Source organism: Eubalaena glacialis, chromosome 15 (assembly GCF_028564815.1).
Source record: "Eubalaena glacialis isolate mEubGla1 chromosome 15, mEubGla1.1.hap2.+ XY, whole genome shotgun sequence".
Taxonomy (NCBI): domain Eukaryota; kingdom Metazoa; phylum Chordata; class Mammalia; order Artiodactyla; family Balaenidae; genus Eubalaena; species Eubalaena glacialis.
In genome coordinates, this window is record NC_083730.1 from 65,293,287 (window position 1) to 65,313,397 (window position 20,111).

General features: G+C 43.6%; 2 protein-coding genes across 5 annotated transcripts in view; one reads left to right on the plus strand and one right to left on the minus strand.

The window, feature by feature from the left end:
* The window catches only part of CEP192 (centrosomal protein 192), a 100,691-nt gene that overhangs the window by 58,660 nt on the left and 21,920 nt on the right, over positions 1 to 20,111 (plus strand). For all 4 annotated transcript variants that reach the window (XM_061170423.1, XM_061170424.1, XM_061170425.1 and 1 more), the window contains 9 exons: positions 508 to 684; positions 1,999 to 2,089; positions 2,256 to 2,432; positions 5,258 to 5,518; positions 5,776 to 5,891; positions 7,424 to 7,533; positions 10,205 to 10,355; positions 19,184 to 19,359; positions 19,973 to 20,096. In XM_061170423.1, the coding sequence (XP_061026406.1) occupies positions 508 to 684; positions 1,999 to 2,089; positions 2,256 to 2,432; positions 5,258 to 5,518; positions 5,776 to 5,891; positions 7,424 to 7,533; positions 10,205 to 10,355; positions 19,184 to 19,359; positions 19,973 to 20,096 (1,383 nt within the window). The remainder of the gene's footprint in view (positions 1 to 507; positions 685 to 1,998; positions 2,090 to 2,255; positions 2,433 to 5,257; positions 5,519 to 5,775; positions 5,892 to 7,423; positions 7,534 to 10,204; positions 10,356 to 19,183; positions 19,360 to 19,972; positions 20,097 to 20,111) is intronic.
* On the minus strand, positions 11,996 to 16,253 carry LOC133075231 (PAN2-PAN3 deadenylation complex catalytic subunit PAN2-like). The gene is given in 2 exon segments (XM_061169350.1): positions 11,996 to 15,052; positions 15,055 to 16,253. Coding segments are annotated over 2 exon segments (3,621 nt in total). The 5' UTR covers positions 16,000 to 16,253; the 3' UTR covers positions 11,996 to 12,376.

Below are 20,111 nucleotides of genomic sequence, written 5' to 3' on the forward strand. Positions count from 1 at the left end.
AGCTTTTGAACTTGCTTGATAAATGTAGCTTAGCCCGCTGTCCTCAGACTCATGTGGCCCATCCCCTGCCTGGTTGCCGAGTCCCCTGCCTGGTTCCTGAGCCCCCGCCTGGTTCCCGAGCGCCTCAGTGTCCTCCGCCTGCTGGGCGCTGGGTGCAGAGGTGCTGGCTACTCAGATGCGAACACTTGTGCCGGGAGGACTCGCCCGCCCCTGCCCACTGGGGTAGCGCCCCCACCTAGGAGGCTTTCCTCATCCCTTCCCAGATCCCTCCCTGTTTCCCGTGGCCCATGCACTTCTCTCCCACTGTGCTTGTGGCGTGGGCCTGTGGCATGTACCCGTCTCCTTCTCTGTCTGTTTTCTCCTCTGGAATGTAAGCTGTGAGGGTGAGAATGCAGTGTAGCCTCAGCACCGACCAGCTCAGTCTCTTGGACGAAGGAAGCGCATAGGACGATAGTTGTCGAAAGAATTGAATTCTGAATATTGAACTTAGATGGTTTTCTTTGTTAGGATCTTGAAAATATTTGTGCAGTCGTTTGGCCCTCAGTATGAAGTGATGTTAAAAGGTGAAGTAGTTTCTTCAGGAAACAAGCCTCTGATGCCTGCATCTTGCTGCTCAGATATTCCTTCGATTTTATCCAACAAGCAGTTTCTGGCGTGGGGAGGTGTCCCCCTGGGCAGGACACAGTGAGTATACACTGTAGCCGTCATCACCTAATGCTACTCTTCCCTGTGTTGATGATGACCATGTTAATGTTTTTAGAATTGAAATAAAACTATCATATATTCATTATTCATCCTATCATGAATTCAAATTTTTTAGTAAAATTTTTACCTATTTTTAAACTACAAGCCAAAAAAATTAGGTTTCAGTTTTCTTAAGCTCTCTGGTGAATTCTGTGCTGATGACCAAACTTAGGCAATTAAGTGTGTCTTCGTTCCTTCTCTGGAAAGCCCTGGGGACTGGTGGGAAGAAGAAATAATCAGACGTTGCATCTATTTAAGGAGTTAGAGTCTAGTTGATGAAGAGGCGCGTGTTCTTTACGCAGCTCTCAGTGAAGACCCCTCTCAGCTAGACTCCTGAAATGTCCTGCATGGCCGTGAGTTTGAGGAACTGTGCCCTCCTCAGTAGCGCCTATGCCTGTGCAGTTAGTCCATCTCTAAACACTGCACTTGGTTTTAATTGGCTCTGTTTTTATGAAAAAAATATTTTTCAGAAAGTCTTTCCCAACCATTGTACCTGTGGAAGGCTTTTCTCAGGTGTGCTGATAACCAAAGGTCTTTGATTTTATTCTGAGGTTAAACTCAGCAGCCTTTCCCTTTTAACACAAGGTGCACAAGGCATAGACCACAGCTTAAATAATTTAACTGCCAGTCTTCAAAATTTGAGTAAAATGGAGATTTATTCATGTATTCTGTATTCTCCAATGAAGAGAGGATTCATATATTTTCAAAGACTGAAGGATTTTCATCCTGCCAGCCAGTTGCTATTCATACATCCATTCTACTTGCACTGTAAGTTTTTTTAAAGTAAGGTTAGTTCAGTATGCTGTTTAAAAGACTACTTTGTGCAAATGAGTCTCTTAAAGTAAAAAATCTGAGCAATGTGCTTAGGACCCTTGTTTCCACGAAAGATAGGTTTTGGAGCTGAGGATGGTATTGACTTTAATGACTTAATGAATTTGGTAATCTGAATTTTCATTGATTACTATTTTATAAGACAGATAATTCCTATACACAGAGTATGAATAATAAGGGCAGCTAAGGAGCTATAATAGGAGAGAGATTAAACCCAAAATCTTCTCTGATAAGGTGAGTCTTGAGCATACGTTCTCAGAAATGTAGAGTTCTGGGACTGTGGAGGCACTTCCAGGCTGCTCAAGGGGCCTGTGCAGTCAGTCCATCTCCAAACACTGCAGTCAGTTTTAATTGGCTTTGTTTTTATGATTGTAGCAATATCCATGGAGGAAAACCACATTTAAGATGTGTCATTGTTTCTAGGCTTCAGAAACTAGCTTTAAGAAATAATTCTACATCTTCAGCCCAACATTTACGACTGCTCATTAGGGGACAAGACCAGGACTGCTTTCAGGTTCGTAGAGTGCATGGCTCTGTTCTGTTTCGCGTTCGTGTAGATCCAGGACACTTAACACGTGTAGGCCATCTTGTGTTCTTAGTCTTCGAGGAGTTCATGTTAATGGTATGTTTTATTTGTGCTGCTGCTCTGTTTTATGCAGAGATTTTTTTTTAAATTGTAGTTTCAGCACACTTTTGGTTCAGAAGAGCGATTGACCAGTAACTGTGAGGTCAGGATTCATCCAAAAGAAGACATTTACATCTCTGTGTTATTTGCACCTACTCGATTATCTTGTATGTTGGCCAAACTAGAAATTAAACAACTTGGAATTCGATCACAACCAGGCTTTAAGTTCACGGTAAGATAATTTTATAGCTTTTTTTTCCCTCCCATGGAGTTTATGACATGTTGTAACTATTGGTTAAATATTGGTAAATTACATATACTCTGCTTTTTATAAGTCAAAATATGTGATTACCTAGATTTACAAACAAGTTAGGGAGTAATTATATACCTTGTAGGATTACCCTATTTTAAAAGCAGCCACCATAGTATTCCTGTAAGTAATGGTCTTGTCTAATGCTTGTAAGTTTCATTTTGGTTTGAAAATTTTGAAATGTACTCAACTTTTCAGAAATCCATTTTTTGGTAAATCCAGATGGAAATGTTTAAGATGTTGACTTTCCAAGTAAATTTTATTCTTTCAGTTCAGCGAAGTATCTGTTGACGTCATTTGTTAGACTCTGTTCCGTACACCAGGGATACAAAGACAAGAGCTTTTCTATTTTGTTCTTCCCAGCATAATTTCAAAAGATTTCAGGTCATTTCTTTAGCTAGATTCAGGGCACTAAGAGAGAAAAGTGATGAATCCTGGAGGAGAGGAAAGAAGGACAGGGTAGTCGGATGAAGCCTGAGCTCCCTGAAAGTAGCTAAAAACCAGGCAATTAGTTGGCAGTGGGGCTGGGACTACAATGTTGGTCGTTTCCTAGTGTCAGAGTGGACATGTGATAAATTACAAGATTAACAACACCTAAAAGTTTTTTTAAAAAGGATAGATATTTATGGCAAATTTACCTTTATTTGATGCTGGAGCTGGACACACTCTCTGTGGAGCTCTTCACATGGCCCCGTGAGCTTTGGTGGGGAGAGGTGTTAAAAGGTGTAAATGGCCATTTTCAGAATGAGGCCTGCAGAGCAGTAGTTCTCAGCCAGAGACCGTTTCACCATCCAAGGGACACTTGGTAATTTCTAGAGACATTTGTGGTTGTCACACTGGAAGTGGGAAAAGGTGCTACTGGCACCTGGTGAGTAGAGGCCAGGGGTGTGGCCGGACACCCACAGTGCACAGGGCTCCCCACGTCAAATGGCCCAGCCCAGGGGCCATTGTGCCCAGGCTGAGAAGCCTGCTCTAGATGGATTTTATTTTATTTTATATATTTATTTTTGTTGTTTTATTTATGTTACGTTATGAGGCTTGCGGGATCTTAGTTAACAGACCAGGGATTGAACCCGGGCTCCCGGCAGTGTAAGTACAGAGTCCTAACCACTGGACCACCAGGGAAGTCCCTGAGAAGCCTGCTCTAGAGCACCAGTTTCTCTGGTTGAAACTTTGGGTCAGTGGGCGTTAGTCAGATTTCATTTTATTTAATCATTCTTTTTCTTAACCTTTTAGTCAGTAATTATTTGTGACTCCTTAGACTTTTAAAAAAAATTTTATTTGTTTTTATTTTTGGCTGTGTTGGGTTGTCGTTGCTGTGCGCGGGGCTTTCTCTAGTTGTGGCGGGGGGGGCTGCTCTTGTTGCGGAGCACAGGCTCTAGGCGCGCAGGCTTCAGTAGTTGTGGCATGTGGGCTCAGTAGTTGTGGCTTGCAGGCTCAGTAGTTGTGGCGCACGGGCTTAGTTGCTCCGCGGCATGTGGGATCTTCCCGGCCCAGGGCTCGAAACCATCTCCCCTGCATTGGCAGGTGGATTCTTAACAACTGCGCCAACAGGCAAGCCCCCTCCTTAGACTTTGAAAATATAGGAAGAATACTGATTTTGAGTGTTTTCAAAAGCTGACTTTCCCTGTTACTTTCTATTTTCTTGCCTAAGATTTACTTGCAAATTTCTGTGGGAAAAGAAAAATTAGAAACACCTTTGGCTCTTGAAACTAGCAGAGCTCACCCTGAATGAGATGGGATTTGCAGGAGCTTCAGATCTGACGCCCTTTAAAAATGCTTTTAATTTGTACTAAAGGGCAAGCAATACTGATTTTTGATCAGCCTGAATTTAATTTTTCAAAATGTTACTTAGTACATCACAACTTGAAATAAGCTACTGATGTTTTTAAGTTTGCAAAGGATTCTTTGGAACTTATTTCAATAATTAGGAATGAAAGCTCATTTTTAAGGGAATGCATCTCAAAGGGTATGAAAAGTTTGTTTCCTAGCAGGGTACCTATTTCTTACATTCCTATTCATAGAGTCTGTTCTGTGAATCCTTGTTTCCTGGTAGTGCTGAGCCCCATGGAGCCTTGTAGCTCAGGGGTGGCCCTGGTCAGCACTGGAGCCTCCACTCTGACCCCCACTACCAGGTTGGCTGTGCTCTGAGGCTTGTTTGAGTTCTGGGCTTCTCTTTGGTCCCTTTGGCACAGTCCTCTGACTCTGCTAGACCAGAAGTTAACAGGATTATATGCTCATAGATTTTTCTGCCCCCAAAACTTTTCATATTGAAAATTCAGAATTATTGGGTATTTGAAAGAATTACATGGTGAACACTCGCATGCCCTGCCACTTAGATTCTACAGTTAACATTGTGCTATATTTCTTTTATCACATATTTAACTATCTATCAATTTATCTTATTTTATGCATTTCAGAATAAATTATAAATACCAGTGTCTTTCATGCTGAACACTGCTTAAGCAAACATATCAATATTAATCTTTTTATTGTTCCTTTATCATCTAAGCTTGGCATATTGGAAGGTAAATAATTTTGCAGCTCTTTGATTTGTTTTTCCCTTAAAACATAGTCCTTACTATAAGGCTAGATTGACTGTGGGGAAGCTACTAGTCAAAGTACACAAAGGTTAATAATTTTAATTGTAGTAAATCTGTTTTTATTGTCTTCTCTGACTGTAATTTAATCTTCTGTTTTCTGCTTACATAAAAATAATTTTGGATGTATGTGTTCTGTATTTTTAGATACCTTTGTCTGGTTATGGAGGCACAAGTAACCTGATTTTGGAAGATGTTAAAAAGTTGTCTGACAGTTACATGGTAACAGTGAATGACTTAGTGCCTGGCAAAGAAAGTAGAATTGTTTTTTCTGTTCGTAACACTGGCTCTCGAGCAGCTTTTGTTAAAGCTGTAGGTTTTAAGGATTCTCAGAAAAAAGTTTTGCTGAATCCTCGAGTATTAAGGATTTTTCCAGACAAATTTGTGCTCAAGGAAAGAACACAAGAAGTAAGTATGAAAGTCTCTGCACTAAAAATATGAGCTTATTTTTAGGTTAAAGTAATAATTATGTATTTTATGGCAGAGAGCTAAAATCATATTTGAAAGGAATGTGGGAGTGGAAGGACTTATCTGATCTTGGAAATGCTCTTCATGTGCATCTTTGTCTATAATGGCTGTTTGTGCTCCTGTGACAGTTTATTCAGAGTGAAATGACTTACTCAGAAATATTTAATATTCACTCCTGATTTTTTTCTTGGCATCAGGATGTTACTATAATATATAATCCATCAGACAGAGAAAACAATTGTAAAAACACCACAGAACTGTCAACTATATACTTTTTTGGTGGAGATGAAATTTCAAGACAGCAGTACCGAAGGTGGGTCACTTACACCTGGTGTAATGATGGTGGGGACCATTCAGTGGAAATAAAGAGGCTGTGACAGTGGTTTGGGATTTGGAATTTATAGAAGATGTTTCACTACTTATTAGTGAACTGGCAGATGAAAAATCTTGGTAAAATTTGTGTGACCGATAAGCTACCTGTAGGAGAAATACAGGTAGAAATACCTGTAGGAAACTCGTCTGCAGGTTTCCTTGCAGTATACTTTTCTGGACGTATATAGTGGCCTCAGCTCCTTTGCTCAGAGAGGACCTCGGACTTCATCGTAGGACCATCTTTGTAATGATGGCAGATCAGTTTCAGAAAAGATTTAAGAACTACTGAAAGAGTATATTGTGTAAACGCACCTGACTTGGAACATTTCTGGGAGTGTTGAGAATCATTTCAAAGGATCAAGCTGTATTTTAGACATGTGTAGGGTGTCTAACTCTAGCTACTTAAGCTTGTACTTGTAAAAAATTTGGTACATCTGATCTAAATGTAGTTTAATATGCTGGAATGTTGTCAAATTTATATTTAGGTCTAGGTGTGATTTAGACATTCTGTGTGTTGAATTCAGAGTTCTCGTGTCACAAAATCTCGTTTCCTAGCCTAAAGCTGAGTATGAGGTAAGTGAAGCTCCTGCCAGTTCATCGTTCACAGGAAGTCATTGCCTCCCGGGAGGGCGGGCGTGTGCGTGGGCCAGTCATTCCTTCTTCCAGTCCTTTGTGCTCTGCTGTGTTTTATTCTGATACAGAGTTCGGAAACTGTTTTATTTTTAATCTGTGGAAGAATGTTAGAATGTTTAAGAAGAGTTTAGTGATGAGTTGCTACATGATGATAGCACAGACCTGAAGTGAAGAGCTCAACTTTGAATGCGGTTTTTTCTCTCAGTTGAGTATTTTAGAAATAGAAACTGGCATTTCGAGAAATTAGATCACAAGGTTTTTTGGTTTTTGTCCTTTCTCTCTACTGGGATATAGAAATCAGCGTACTCCTTTATAACTCCTCTTTGCCATTAATTTATAGTAATGAGATTTCTTTCGTTTGTGAACATCTGTGTTTTATAGAGAAATTTACTTTTCAGTTCTCTCACCTCAAAATTCTCTAGAAGAGGTCAAAGTAACAGAATTACATGGTAATTTAAATATTTCCTTCTGATGTTTTATTTATATCATTTTCTTGGCATATTTTTTCTGAGACAAATTTCTAACTGACCAAATTACCACAAATAATGAAAATGTATGACCCGAAAAGAATCTAATTTTATCTTCTTTCTACTCTTCTGTTAGGAAGTTGTTGTTTTGATGTGTTTAACTGAAACTGATGATTGTACTACCATGTATAACTTTTAAGGGAATTTCCAAAACAAGGTTTTTTTTAAAAAATTACTTATATTGGGATTTAGGACATAATATCTATGAACTAATGTATCATGATGTTAGTGGGATTTTCCAGATGCATGAATAAAATCTAATTAAGGTTATTTTGTATGTAAAACGACTTCTGAATAAAATCTCTACTGGCAGAGCCATGCTGCACACACCAGGGGTGAGAGAGCAGGTCCTTCCCACCCAGAGCATGCTGCAGAACATCAACTTCACGGAAGCATTTCAGGACGAGCTGCTCGTGACTGAAGGTAGGAATTTCAACGTATTTTAAATCTTCTGGGTCCAGTGTGTGAGGAGGAAGAGTGTTAGCTTAGATGTGGTATCAGGCTGAATTTGAGTCACAGCTTTGCTGTATGACTTTGGACAGATTACATCACTGAAATTCAGTTTCCTTAGCTGTAAAATGAGAGGAATAATGTCTGTGTTCTCTACACAGAGTTCTTGTGAAGATCAGATGAGAGGGCTTTGCCTTGTAAATGTTAGATGTTATTAATATGTTGTTGCACCTAGTCTTTGGGTGGACTTGTGAGTAGAGGAGGAGAATGGTCATTATTAAACTCAAGTTATTACTGTTAAAGATTTCATGATTGCAAACTTACACTCATTTTGAGATTTCTCTGCTCTTGTGCCTGCTGTGCAATTTATGGAGGATGTGATAGTGGTAGTGTGACTCTAATCTAGATGTTTAGCCCTATTTGAGCTGAGCAATTCAGGTATTTAATGGTATTTATGACTCATACAAAATATAAGAATGGAAACATGCAAATTGTGTAAAAATATGTGTACAGATTTTCACCACAGTATTGTTTATAATGGGAAGAAGTTAGAAGTAACCTAAACTTCCAAGAGTAGGGGATCGTTTAATTATGCAATAGAATATTTTGAAGGCATTCAGACAATATGATTCTATATTAAATGACATGGAAAGCTCCTCAATTTATTAAGAAAAGAATTATTTTAAAATTTTGCATATAAGATCACCTGTCTCCCCCTTGGCCTGTGAGCCCCTAGAGGCAAGGGCTGTACCTTCTACCCCTGTGACTCATGCCCTGCACTCCCCACCAGCTCATTTGGTAAAAATAATTTAATGTCTTATTTATAGTTACCTAGGTAAAATTGCAGGAGTATACACACCAAAATATTAAGAATGGTTATATTCTGGTGGTAGAATTTCAGGTGGTAGTGTCTTTTCCCCCCATTTTTATTTTCTAGTTTTTTAATGATGAAATACACACTCCTTCTGAAGTGGGAAATGATAAAGGAAAAGGATATTTATGCCTATGTAGAGGTGATATAGAATAGTTTATGATCTTTTCAGCAAATTGGGAGTCTAGATCATCTGCTTCAAGGGCGGGTTAGTTAAAAATAATGAAAAGATTTGAAATGGTTGGAAAGAACGTTGGATTTGGAGCTGAACCTCAGTTCATAGCCCATCTCTGCCACCTCAGCTCCTCCAAGCTTCACCTTCCAAATCCCTTCCTCAGAGGAAGGATCCACGTGAAAGAGTTAACCTGAACTGTGCCGTGGAGATGGACCCACACACGTAGCAGCAGCAGTGAAGTCTAATGAGAACTGGGCAGCGTGAGCGTTCAGCCCTCACAGCTTCACGACTCTATGGCTGAGTGGACTTGGTGGGGAGTGCAGGGCACGAGTCACAGGGGTAGAAGGTGCCGCCCTTGCCTCTAGGGGCTCACAGGCCAAGGGGGAGACAGGTGATCGAAGTACAGCATGAAAGTGCTGTGACAGAACTGTGCTTAGGGACCTGGGGGCCACAGAGAAGGGGCACTCCGCTGAGAAAGCGGGGAGGGGGTTGACAAGGAGGAGAAGGTGTGGACCAGGGTGGGGGAGGGTATTCAGGCAGAGGGAGCTGCATGTGCAAACATTCAGGAAGTGGGTGTGTTAAGGGTTGTGTTGACAAACCTGACCAAGCGCTCGGGTGACCTGCTGAGACCCCCCTGTGATGGGGTTGAGTGGGGGCTTCAGGTGGGTCCTTGGGGCCAGGTTGCACATCAGGGAGTATTGGGCTCCTGGAGGTGGTGTGCGTGCTGTCCAGGTGAGGGGAGGAAGCAGCCCCACTTGTGCTGGTTGGTGTAATGGATCCCTATAAGAATGTTGCAGTTGAACTTTTTACATGATTATTTTGGAAAACATTTGAGCATATTACTATTAACAAGCATTCATAGCGATCTCACGTTTGTAAAATGTGTAATTACTGTGGCAAATAATTTCACAATTAAACTTTTATAGTCAGATGTCTTGTTTAATATAAATTTTAATTTACACTTCCTGTGTTCTTTCTGAATTTCCATCTTAAATATACTTAATTCTTAATATCTAATTTATATGTAGAATACAAGCGTGTTCTCTAAAATTTCTTGTATATATAAATTCAGGTAGGTTTATCTTTGGATAAACCTTGAGCACTGTCTGATCAATCTAAATACATGTAGTTATACTAATACTGCCTGTTTCTGGATTTACTTAAGTTTTTATGAGACTGCTGCTTATGAAGTGTGTGCTCTCAGCCTCTGTGTTTTGGCCCCTCATTTGGGGTGGAGGTGATGATGCCTCGGAGAGCTGTGGAAACTGACCAGGTTGGTTTATGTTGGGGGTCAGAACAGTGTCCACAGCCCTGAGACAGGTTGTTACTCGTACTTCCTGTGGGGAGACTGAGGCTCGGGCTGGTGAAGGAAGCTGCCAGAGGTCCCAGGCTGAGCGTTGGCGTGGCTGTAATCCAAATCCAGGGCCAGAGCCTGAGCTGCCAGTCATTGATGCTAATCCGTAGTGTTAAAAATCCAAATGTCACCTACCCCCAACTAAGAAGATACAAGAAAATATGTAAATATATGAGTACCTCTGTTACTTGGTGGTGTGATTATGTGAAGATTCATGTATTTCAAACATTATTTTCTATTTCAGTATATGACCTTCCCCAGCGGCCCAATGACGTCCAGCTCTTTTATGGAAACATGCGTAAAATTATACTTTCAGTAATTGGAGAATTTAGAGATTCTGTTTCTAACAGAGAGTTTCTTCCACCTTCTTCCAGACCTAGCTTGGAATCTAAAAGGTAAAACTAACAAAACATCTTTCATCTGAGTTCAAGATTATTTGATTCACAGTACAGCTGATCTTTTCCCTTGTACTTTGTTGGGTTTTTGTCTCAAACTGTTTCTTTCATCTTTATTTTTAAGTTGAAATAATTCCAAATTTACAGAAAAGTTTAAAAACAATACAGAGGGACTTCCCTGGTGGTGCAGTGGTTAAGAATCCGCCTGCCAATGCAGGGGACAAGGGTTCGATCCCTGGTCTGGGAAGTTCCCACATGTTGCAGAACAGCTAAGCCCATGTGCCACAACTACTGAGCCTGCACTCTAGAGCCTGTGTGCCACAACTACTGAGCCCATGTGCCGCAACTGCTGAAGCTTGCACGCCTAGAGCCCATGCTCCACAGCAAGAGAAGCCACTGCAATGAGAAGCCTGTGCACGGCAATGAAGAGTAGCCCCCACTCGCTGCAACTAGAGAAAAGCCCACATGCAGCAATGAAGACCCGACGCAGCCAAAAATAAATAAATTAATTAAATTAATTAATTATAGAGAACTCCCATACGCTATCTGCACTGAGATTTCGCAGTTGATAACGTTTTACCACATCTACCTTATGGTCTTTCATGTATATACAGGTTTTTCTGAACCATTTAGGAGTGACTTGCAGACATGATGACCAGTAGCCCTGAATTGGCTGTAGATGCTCCCCCTCATAGGCACGGCAAGCCCGTCAAGGTTAGGACGCTGATGCAGCGATACAGGACCACCATCTGGTCCACGGAGTCTCCCAGTAATGTCCTGTGTAGTTAAGGCAAACAGCAAACAAGAAACTGCCTCTTTCCACTTCCTCTTTGATCCAGAATCTAATCTGAGATCACACGTGCGTTTGGTTGGCTTGTCCATTTACTCTCTTTCAATAAAGAGAGCTCCTCAGTCTTTCACAACAGAGAAAACACACAGGGTTTGCTTATCAAGTACAATCCACAGAATCAAAGGTATTTTCCAGAATGAAGCTTCAGTACTAATTTGGGGTGAAACACAGAGAAACCTGGGGTTGCCCATGGTACTTTCTAGATCTACTTTGTAACATCAACACTCCCCTCTGGCTTAGATTTAACACAAGGTCCGTAAGTTGTGGGTGTGGTGCGTCACACAAGAGACTATTTTGATCATGAAAGGTATTTTATACTTTGATAACTATGTAACTTATGTGATGCTTTTCAAACAACTGTGCCACATAAATTCGTAAGTTTCAGATTTCTTTACCACAAGCAATGTGAGACAGACCAGGTGCTGCCTGTTTTAAGGACCCGAGTGCATTTGCTGTGGGATCCGGCATTTGCAAGATTACAAGGCGATTTGACCAAGCCATCTTTCTTTTTTTTTTTAGTATTTTTGTTTTTATTTTATAAAACATGCAATTTAAGACAAAATTTTAAAAAAATAACAAGAAAACAAAACCTGGGACAGGAGAGTGGATGGAAGACAGATGCTTCTCAGCTGTCAACAGGAGTGAAGCCAGCAGCGAAGCTTTGTCTAGGACCCAAAGGCCTTTTCGGCAATAATAATGTTGGCAACACTGGTTTGCTTGGGACCACCAGACTCTAAATGCTGGCCCCTCCAGGCAACCCTCAAGCAGTCAGACTTAAGCTAGGTCTTGAGCTATTGTTGTATCCTGTCACTGTCCGGGACTTCAGTACTTAGCCAACTAGAAACTGAGAGTTTTGGTTCCAGGAGCTTCTTTGCCTGGGCATTAATTACCCAGGATATTTATTAAGAACATGAATTACTTTCCATCTGGGTCAATTCTAGACTCTGTTTCTGGCCCACTATTTTGCAAAGGATGAAAAAGGAATCTGGCTTCTAGACCCTTTGCAACAGTTCTGCTGCATTCCAGTTCTATTAATAGCACCATCTGTAGACCCTGAGCAAGTCCAATTCTGGAAGTAGACAGGGTATAGCCAACTTGGGAAGCCATCTCCCACTTCTAGGGCCACAGAAAACTGAAGGGAGAGGGAATTGTTTCTTGGGAGAGGGTGAGGTCAGAGTGCCAGCACTGAAGAGAAGACAGCTGCATTCTTGGGACTTGTCTGGCCCTCGGGCTCAGGCACCTTCCAGTCCATCTTTCGGCCTTTCTCGTAAAGGCCCTTGAGCGCTTTGTGGAAGGACTCAGGCTCAGTGCCATTTTTGCTTAGCTCCAGATACTTTCGGTAAAGCTGAAGGGCTGTGCGGGCATCCTCAATACTGTCATGGGTCTCCCCTTGAATCTTCAGGTCCAGAAAGTACCAAGCAAGGAATCGCAGGGAAATCATTCGTTTTCGGGGCATGTGAAATAGATAAACAGTGTCAAGGACTTGGTCCTTAGGCACCATGAGGTTGATGACCCGGAAGTCCTTCTGCAGACCGTGACCCACAAACTTGACTCCAATGTCTATGAGAAAACGAAGCTTTAAGTAGGTAGACTTTAGAGTTGTGAGGTGCTTAGAGGAAATCTTGGCATCAAGGTCTCCTGGCTTTATCCCTGAGCACTGAGTCAAGTAATCCACCACCTGCTCCTGGGTAGAGATGTAGTCATCAATGAAGGGGATACCCTCATTGGGTCCCTGGCCCCTAACGCAGGTAATCCTCGCTACTGACATCTGGCTTGGCTTGATGGTAGACTTGGTGCCATCGCTGCGCAGCTCTGCTTCTTCCTCATTAAGGGTGACAAACTCAGCGTCCAGGCCCACCAAGTCCCCAACCTGTGGCATCTCATTCAGCATCAGGGGAATAAAGGTCGTATGTGTTTTCCGCTGCTTCCGTGCTAATGAGGCTTCAGCCAGCAGAACACTTGCCTCGATAGGGTTCTTAATGTTCAGGTTGTATTTGGAATTAAGATTCCTTTTGATGTAATAAAGGATAGCAGGCACTTTCCAATTCATGTCAAACTGCACAGCTTCATGCTTATCAATAGGTTCAATGAGAAAGTCATTGAAGAGATACCACTGCTTGTGGGTAACACCCTCCTTGCGCTGGTGGTAGGTCTCTCCAACTTTGATTTGAGCCACCAGGCTGCCCCCTGTGCGTGAGTCCAGGATGTGTGCCACAGTAGCCATCAGGTCATACACATAGACACCATGCTCCTCGTCTGCCCTGGCTCGGCCCCACTGCATCTCATCCCCATCAGTCCAATTGCAAACATCCAGCCCTTTGTTCTTTGTCATCTTCATTCGAATGGAGAAAGGAAGCCAGACATTCTTCAACTCCTCAATGGAGGGACACATCAGCATGCCCTCTGGACTCCCTAGTTCCTTCCAATCAGCCAAAGCAAACTCCTTATTCTTGGAGATTTCCCCACCATGCTGCTTTATTGCTATCTTGAAGGCAACCTCAGCCTGCATTCTCCAGAAATCAGCTTCTTTCAAGCTGTTCACCTCACAATTGATGACAAGAATATCTGGGAGATGGCAGATGTTGTGGGTCTGAATCGTGGGCTGGTACTTTTCACAGTTGTCACACCAGGCCTGTGTATTCTGCTCCAGGCAGATGCTTCGCTTCAGCACCTGAGCAAAGTCACAGTTCTTCCCGGTTTTATCCTAAGGGTAGGAGAGCGTGAAGAGCAGGGTGGATGAGGCTCGCACGGTCTCACTGCCACAGCGGCAGAGGCTGCAGTTTTCCATCTCACAGCTGAACAGCTGCCCAATGACAGAGTCTCCCAATGAGCAAAAGCTGCCTCCAGCACCTCGATAAGCCTGGGATACTTCCAGCTCCGGCAAATCTTGATGCAGTTGAGTGAGAATGAAGCGATTCCACCTCTGAATGAGCCTGGCCAGATTGCCCTTGCCTGAAGCCTCATCCGAGTCAGCCAAAATCAGACCAAGGGCTGAGGCCTCAGAAATGGTGCGGAACGCCTGAAGAAAATTACTGCCCTGACAAGGGTCACCTCGGGAGAGGTCCAACATGTGGAAGAGGAAGCCCAGCTCACATGCTAGGCAGAACTCCTTCTGGCAAAGGTGATTCTGGATTAGACAGCGAACAGGCTCCAGGAAATAGAGCACCTGGATCATGCAGTTACAGTAGGCATTGGGGATGTGGGGCTCTAATCCAGCAAACAGCGTCTTATTGTAGTGTTTGAAGTCAAAGTCCTCCAGCCCTAACTTGGAGTATTTGATGGTCACCTTGCGGTATTTCTTAGAGACCATGTGGCGATGTGGCTCCTCTTCCCGCCCTATTGGTGACTCAGTGACCTGGCTGAAGCTGTCAAATTCACTGTCAGACTCCTTGAGTCGGTAAGGAATCTGATTGCGCAGCCTGGTGCGGGGGTTGGGTGCATAGCCAATGAAGCCGGCCTTCTTCATGGTGCGCAGAATCTCTGCATCCACAGGGGGTGCTCGCCTGGGAGCTGGAGCGGAGTTGGCAGCAGGCCAATCAGAGAGAAGCATGTCAGTGGTGAGTGGGACAGGGATGAGGGAAAGAGGCAGCAGGTCCTGGCTCCAGTCCAGAGGAGGCAGTGAGTCCACGAGACAGGGCAAAGCAAACTCGGTCTCACGGGAGTAGGGGTTGAAGGAAGGCTCAGGGGAATCAGTCCAGAGATGCACACAGCCCTCAGAATCCCCAAAGGCGAGGGCCTGCTTGCTGGCTGACACGTCAAACGTCATTAGCAGAGGCCCCACAGGATTCACGTGAAAGATGTCTGCTGGGTTGGCCAGGCCTGTGGGCTCACAAAACTGGCACTGCCCTAGGAGGGAGGAGGAAGCCCACTGAGCTCTGACTGGGAGATGATAGCAAGATGAGAAGTATATGTAGGGATGAAGCGTAAGAAGGCAGGATCCACATGAACTTGAAGTGGCGTGATGGCATGCATCATGCGTAGATCATACACCTTGAGGAAACGGTCACAGGCCAGGCCGGTGAGGCGGCTGGAGAAACCACAAGTGGCTAGCAGGTTGCCGTGCACATCAAAATCCGACAGACTCCCTGAGAAGGCATCAAACTCATGCTCCACCTTAAAAGTACGGAGGTCTCGCAGGGAAACCTTGCCAGATGTGTGGCCACAGAAGAAGAAGCGATTCGTCTGTCTCATGATAGTGACTCCAGGTGTTTCAACTGCATACTTCTGAGTCTCCTGGACAGTGTTAAGGTCAATCTCCAATATGTGGTTCTGCAGCCCACCAACGAGCAGAGTGCTGCTGTCAGTCAGCAGCAGACTGTGCATATCTTCACTCTCATCCAGCAGGTAATCAAATATAATGAGGCCTCCACGGGCCATATACTTCAGGTTGTTCTTGGCAAGAAAAAGGATGCCATTCTCCAGGCTTTGGATCTGCCAAATGTCATCACTGCCATTGACCTGAAATGATGAGTAGCGTTCCAAAGCTGGGCCGAAAAATGACATGGCATGGCCCCCATGGCTTCCCACCCACAGCATCTCCTCGTGCAAGTCAAAGTGGGAGACGGAGACAGGCACACCCACTTCAGCCACCACACTGTGCAACTCAGAGTAGACACCTTCCATTATGTGCACTGACTCCTGGACGGGAAGAGCCTCTAAGGCCACTCCCTCCGGGTCCAGCTCCACATTCTGTAGCAGACTTGGGTTCAGGTGGGCATCCAGGACAGGATCCAGGGCAGAATGCATGGCTGGGGCATACTCTGCCAGTCCAGGGTCCAGAACCTCGAAGTTCATGATGATGATGATTATGATGATGGCAGCAGATTAGACCCGTGTCACACCCTCCCTTGCCACAGCCCCTTTGGATGCCTGACCCAACCTTCAGCAGGATGACACCAGTGGACCTAGAATGGACATCCTGACCAAGATTTCTCCATGACGGATATTTTGGAGCGCGTGGAATTAAAACGAGTAGGGGGGAGAGCAAGCGCCGTCAGCTCCGCGGGAAATTCCAGTTTCCCCAATTCTCCCCCGCGCCTCTGGGTCAACCAAACCCGCCATCTTTCTTTTTTTTCTCTGGTCGTTTCTGGTAAAAAGGGAAAAGTAGGTTGCAGGCCAGCTGCTAACTCTTTCTTACCAGGTACCTTGATGTTTTTATAGAATACAGGCCAGTTACTTTGTAAAATATTCTCGATTTCAGTTCACAGCTTCAGGACACGCAGAATGATGCTGTTTGTTTCTCAGCGAAGCTTCCTCGGTGGTGAACAATGCTGATTTGTCCTGTTACTAGCAATATTTTTATCACTTTGTTTAAGTGGTGTTTGCCAGGTTTCTCTACTGTAAAGTTAATAAATATCTTGAAGGGATATTATAATACACAACTTGGAGACAATGAATGATCTTGTTTCTCGTGAGACTTTGAGCACCCAGTGAGGATTGCTTCCTGAATCATATTATGTCTGTCTTGGTTACTAAATGGTGATTTTCTGATCCCATCTTTCTGCATTTATTAGTTATCTTTCTACTTTGAGGAAGGAATTTCCTTTTCCTTCTTATTCACATATATTAGGGCCGACTCGTGGATTCAAGATTAATCCTTGTTGTCATTATTTCGTCCCCTGACCTGCTCCTTGGTCCTTTGCCTGTGCCCACAACACCTCTGGGCACCTCCTTATTCACAGGCACAGCAGGATGGTCGAGGCTCGTCCTTCACTTGCGTGTCCAGCCTGGAAACAAGGACACGGGCAGCAACGTGCTCATTGCTATTGAGGTGTCCTTGCTTCTAGGCCTGCTCAGTGGACAGAGCTAGGAAATATATGAGTTTATATACAAATCCACATGCAATTTATATCTACTTCTGTTTATAAATGTGTTAAAATCTTGAGTTTACACTGATACCTCCAATTCTAATCTAACATAACACATGGATTCCTTTCCTCCTTCCCGTAATTGTACCTTTTTTCTCCAGTACTGAGAAGCCTGGCCCCATTATTTTCAATATGTTTACGTTTTACTCAGTCCCCCTGTTTTCAGCCAATCTTGTCTTCACATGGTCTGTCTCCCTGCGCCCAGTGTTGCCAACTCACACCAGCAAGTCTAAGTGGCACCAGCTGAGGGCTGACTCCCCCCATCCCCATCACCCTAGTGCCTCTGACTCACGCCAACTTGGATTCTTTAATCCCTATGCTGTTCGTGTTAATTTTTTTTCTAAGATAGTCAAAGATAGTATTAACATGTATTAAAAATTACCTTGACAGTTACTTCAGTTGTGAGGAACTTGTTCTTAGGAAGCTAAAAAAAACAGGAATCAACTTTGTTTTTAAATTGTTTTCTGACGTTTGGCTGGTGCCCCCTTTGTTTCTCTGGGGCGGTATAGGTCTGATTGGAAAGGGGTGGGTCAGAGGGCAGTGAATTAGGGGTGAAGAGAGGGATTTCTCTCTGTCCGCCAAGTGTTGACTGGAGTCCAGGTGTAGCCCCTGCTGTGTGGTAGGTGAACTTGGTCACCGCACCAGTGAACTTCAGTTGTCATGTGTCCTCGTGATTACGAAATTTAGTTGAATTACAATTTTTTAGTAATCTAAGGCTCACTAGAAAACCCAATTTCAACACTTAGTAAAAAAATTTTCCTAAACTTTATTAGCATTTCTTAACTGTAGTTTTTTGCCAAGAAGATTTTGTTTTAAAGTTTTTTGGTGTTAGTGATGCAAAGGCAGTTATCATTATTGTTATAGATACTTGAAGAGTTTTGTTGTTTTTCTTAAATTCTTAATATTGGGTAGGTTTTTTTTGTTTTTTTTTAAGGAAGGAAATTCTTTTATTTATTTATTTATTTATTTATTTTTTGGCTGTGTTGGGTCTTCGTTGCTGCGCGTGGGCTTTTCTCTAGTTGCGGCGAGCAGGGGCTACTCTTTGTTGCGGTGTGCGGGCTTCTCATTGCGATGGCTTCTCTTGTTGCAGAGCACAGGCTCTAGGCGCGCGGGCTTCAGTAGTTGTGGCACGTGGGCTCAGTAGTTGTGGCTCGCAGGCTCTAAAGCCCAGGCTCACTAGTTGTGGCGCATGGGCTTAGTTGCTCCAAGGCATGTGGGATCTTCCCGGACCAGGACTCGAACCTGTGTCCCCTGCATTAGCAAGTGGATCCTTAACGACTGTGCCACCAGGGAAGCCCTGGGTAGTTTTCTAGTAAATCTTTTTTAAAAAACATTTATTTATTTATTTGGTTGCGCCGGGTCTTAGTTACAGCACGCAGGATCTTTAGTTGTGGCATGAGGGATCTAGTTCCCTGACCAGGGATCGAACCTGGGCCCCCTGCATTGGGAGCACGGAGTCTTAGCCACTGGACCACCAGGGAAGTCCCTCTAGTAAATCTTTTAAGAGACCTCAGATGGCATGCAGAAGTCAAGGCAGGAAACAAATCATTGCAGATTCTAATTAAAGATTAGTAATATTTAACCTATACTGTACTTTACTCTTTTTTTTTTTTTTTTAATTTTATTTATTTATTTATTTATGGCTGTGTGGGGTCTTCGTTTCTGTGCGAGGGCTTTCTCTAGTTGCGGCAAGTGGAGGCCGCTCTTCCTCGCGGTGCGCGGGCCTCTCACTATCGCGGCCTCTCTTGTTGCGGAGCACAGGCTCCAGACGCGCAGGCTCAGCAATTGTGGCTCACGGGCCTAGTTGCTCCGCGGCATGTGGGATCTTCCCAGACCAGGGCTCGAACCCGTGTCCTCTGCATTGGCAGGCAGATTCTCAACCACTGCGCCACCAGGGAAGCCCTGTACTTTACTCTTTATACACTTCTTTAAGAAAACCCCAATGTGAAGGATTCTTATTCACTGAAAAATATATAATGCACTTTTATTTTTATCTAAGTGTTTTCAGATTTATGAATAATTAATATAAAAATGTGACACAGTCTGCTTTATCATTTTTAATTTCTTTTTTCTCTCTCTCTCTCTCTCTCTCTCTCTCTCTCTCTCTCTAGTGAATCTGGCAGTTGTGGGACACATGGTGGTAACATTTCTTTGGATGTTTTACCAGTGAAAGGTCCTCAGGGGTCTCCACTTCTTTCACAGGCTGTTCGCCCACCTCAAGATAAATTGGCCTCGGAAGAAGTGTGGGCTGTCCAGCCTGAACGCTTGATTTTAGTCGCCCCTTCTTGTGAGTATGTCCCCAACGACAGGACAGAAAGTCCCTCTGGGGCCCGGGCTGTACTTGCTCTGTGCTCAGGGCTCTCGTAGGACAGACCTGGGCTCCGTGCAGATGTGGCTGGTGGCTTGCCCAGGCCTCCCCTGCCTGCTACAGACCGGAACAGAGTGTCGTCCTGACACGAGGCCTCGGACCCCAGGCCAAGCTCCCATGTGGCAGAGCTGCCCATCCGGGGGTCTTGATTCCTGCCCCCAACCCTCCCATCCCCCACTGAGAATGCAGTTGGCACTTGGCCTCTTCTACCCTTAACGTTGATACCCTTGGTCCAGAGTAGGAACAAATCTAGTACCTATGTCTGTGCCCAAGACAGGGAGTAACAATTACCAGATTTCCTTTTTCTTCTTTGTTCATTACTAAACTTTGTTCAGTATCTTTGTAGTTTCCAAGAGTAAATGAAGGTCTTGCTTTACCAGGAATTTGAAATTTCTGTAATTGGGCAGTTGGGAAAACAAAATGAGTTAGTATGGTAGTGTTTTTATTTAGGATTTATTTTTACTATTTATTACCCTTTGTCTTTTTCACAAATGCTAAATGTAAGTAACATTTTATTTATCTGCTGTCATAGGTGATACGGCAAAAACTGGACGTTTCCAGATTTTAAACAATTCTGTTAGGTTACTGAAATTTGAGCTGTACTGGCCAGCACATTGTCTTACAGTGACACCACAACATGGGTTTATTGCACCAGAGTAAGTATGACCTCC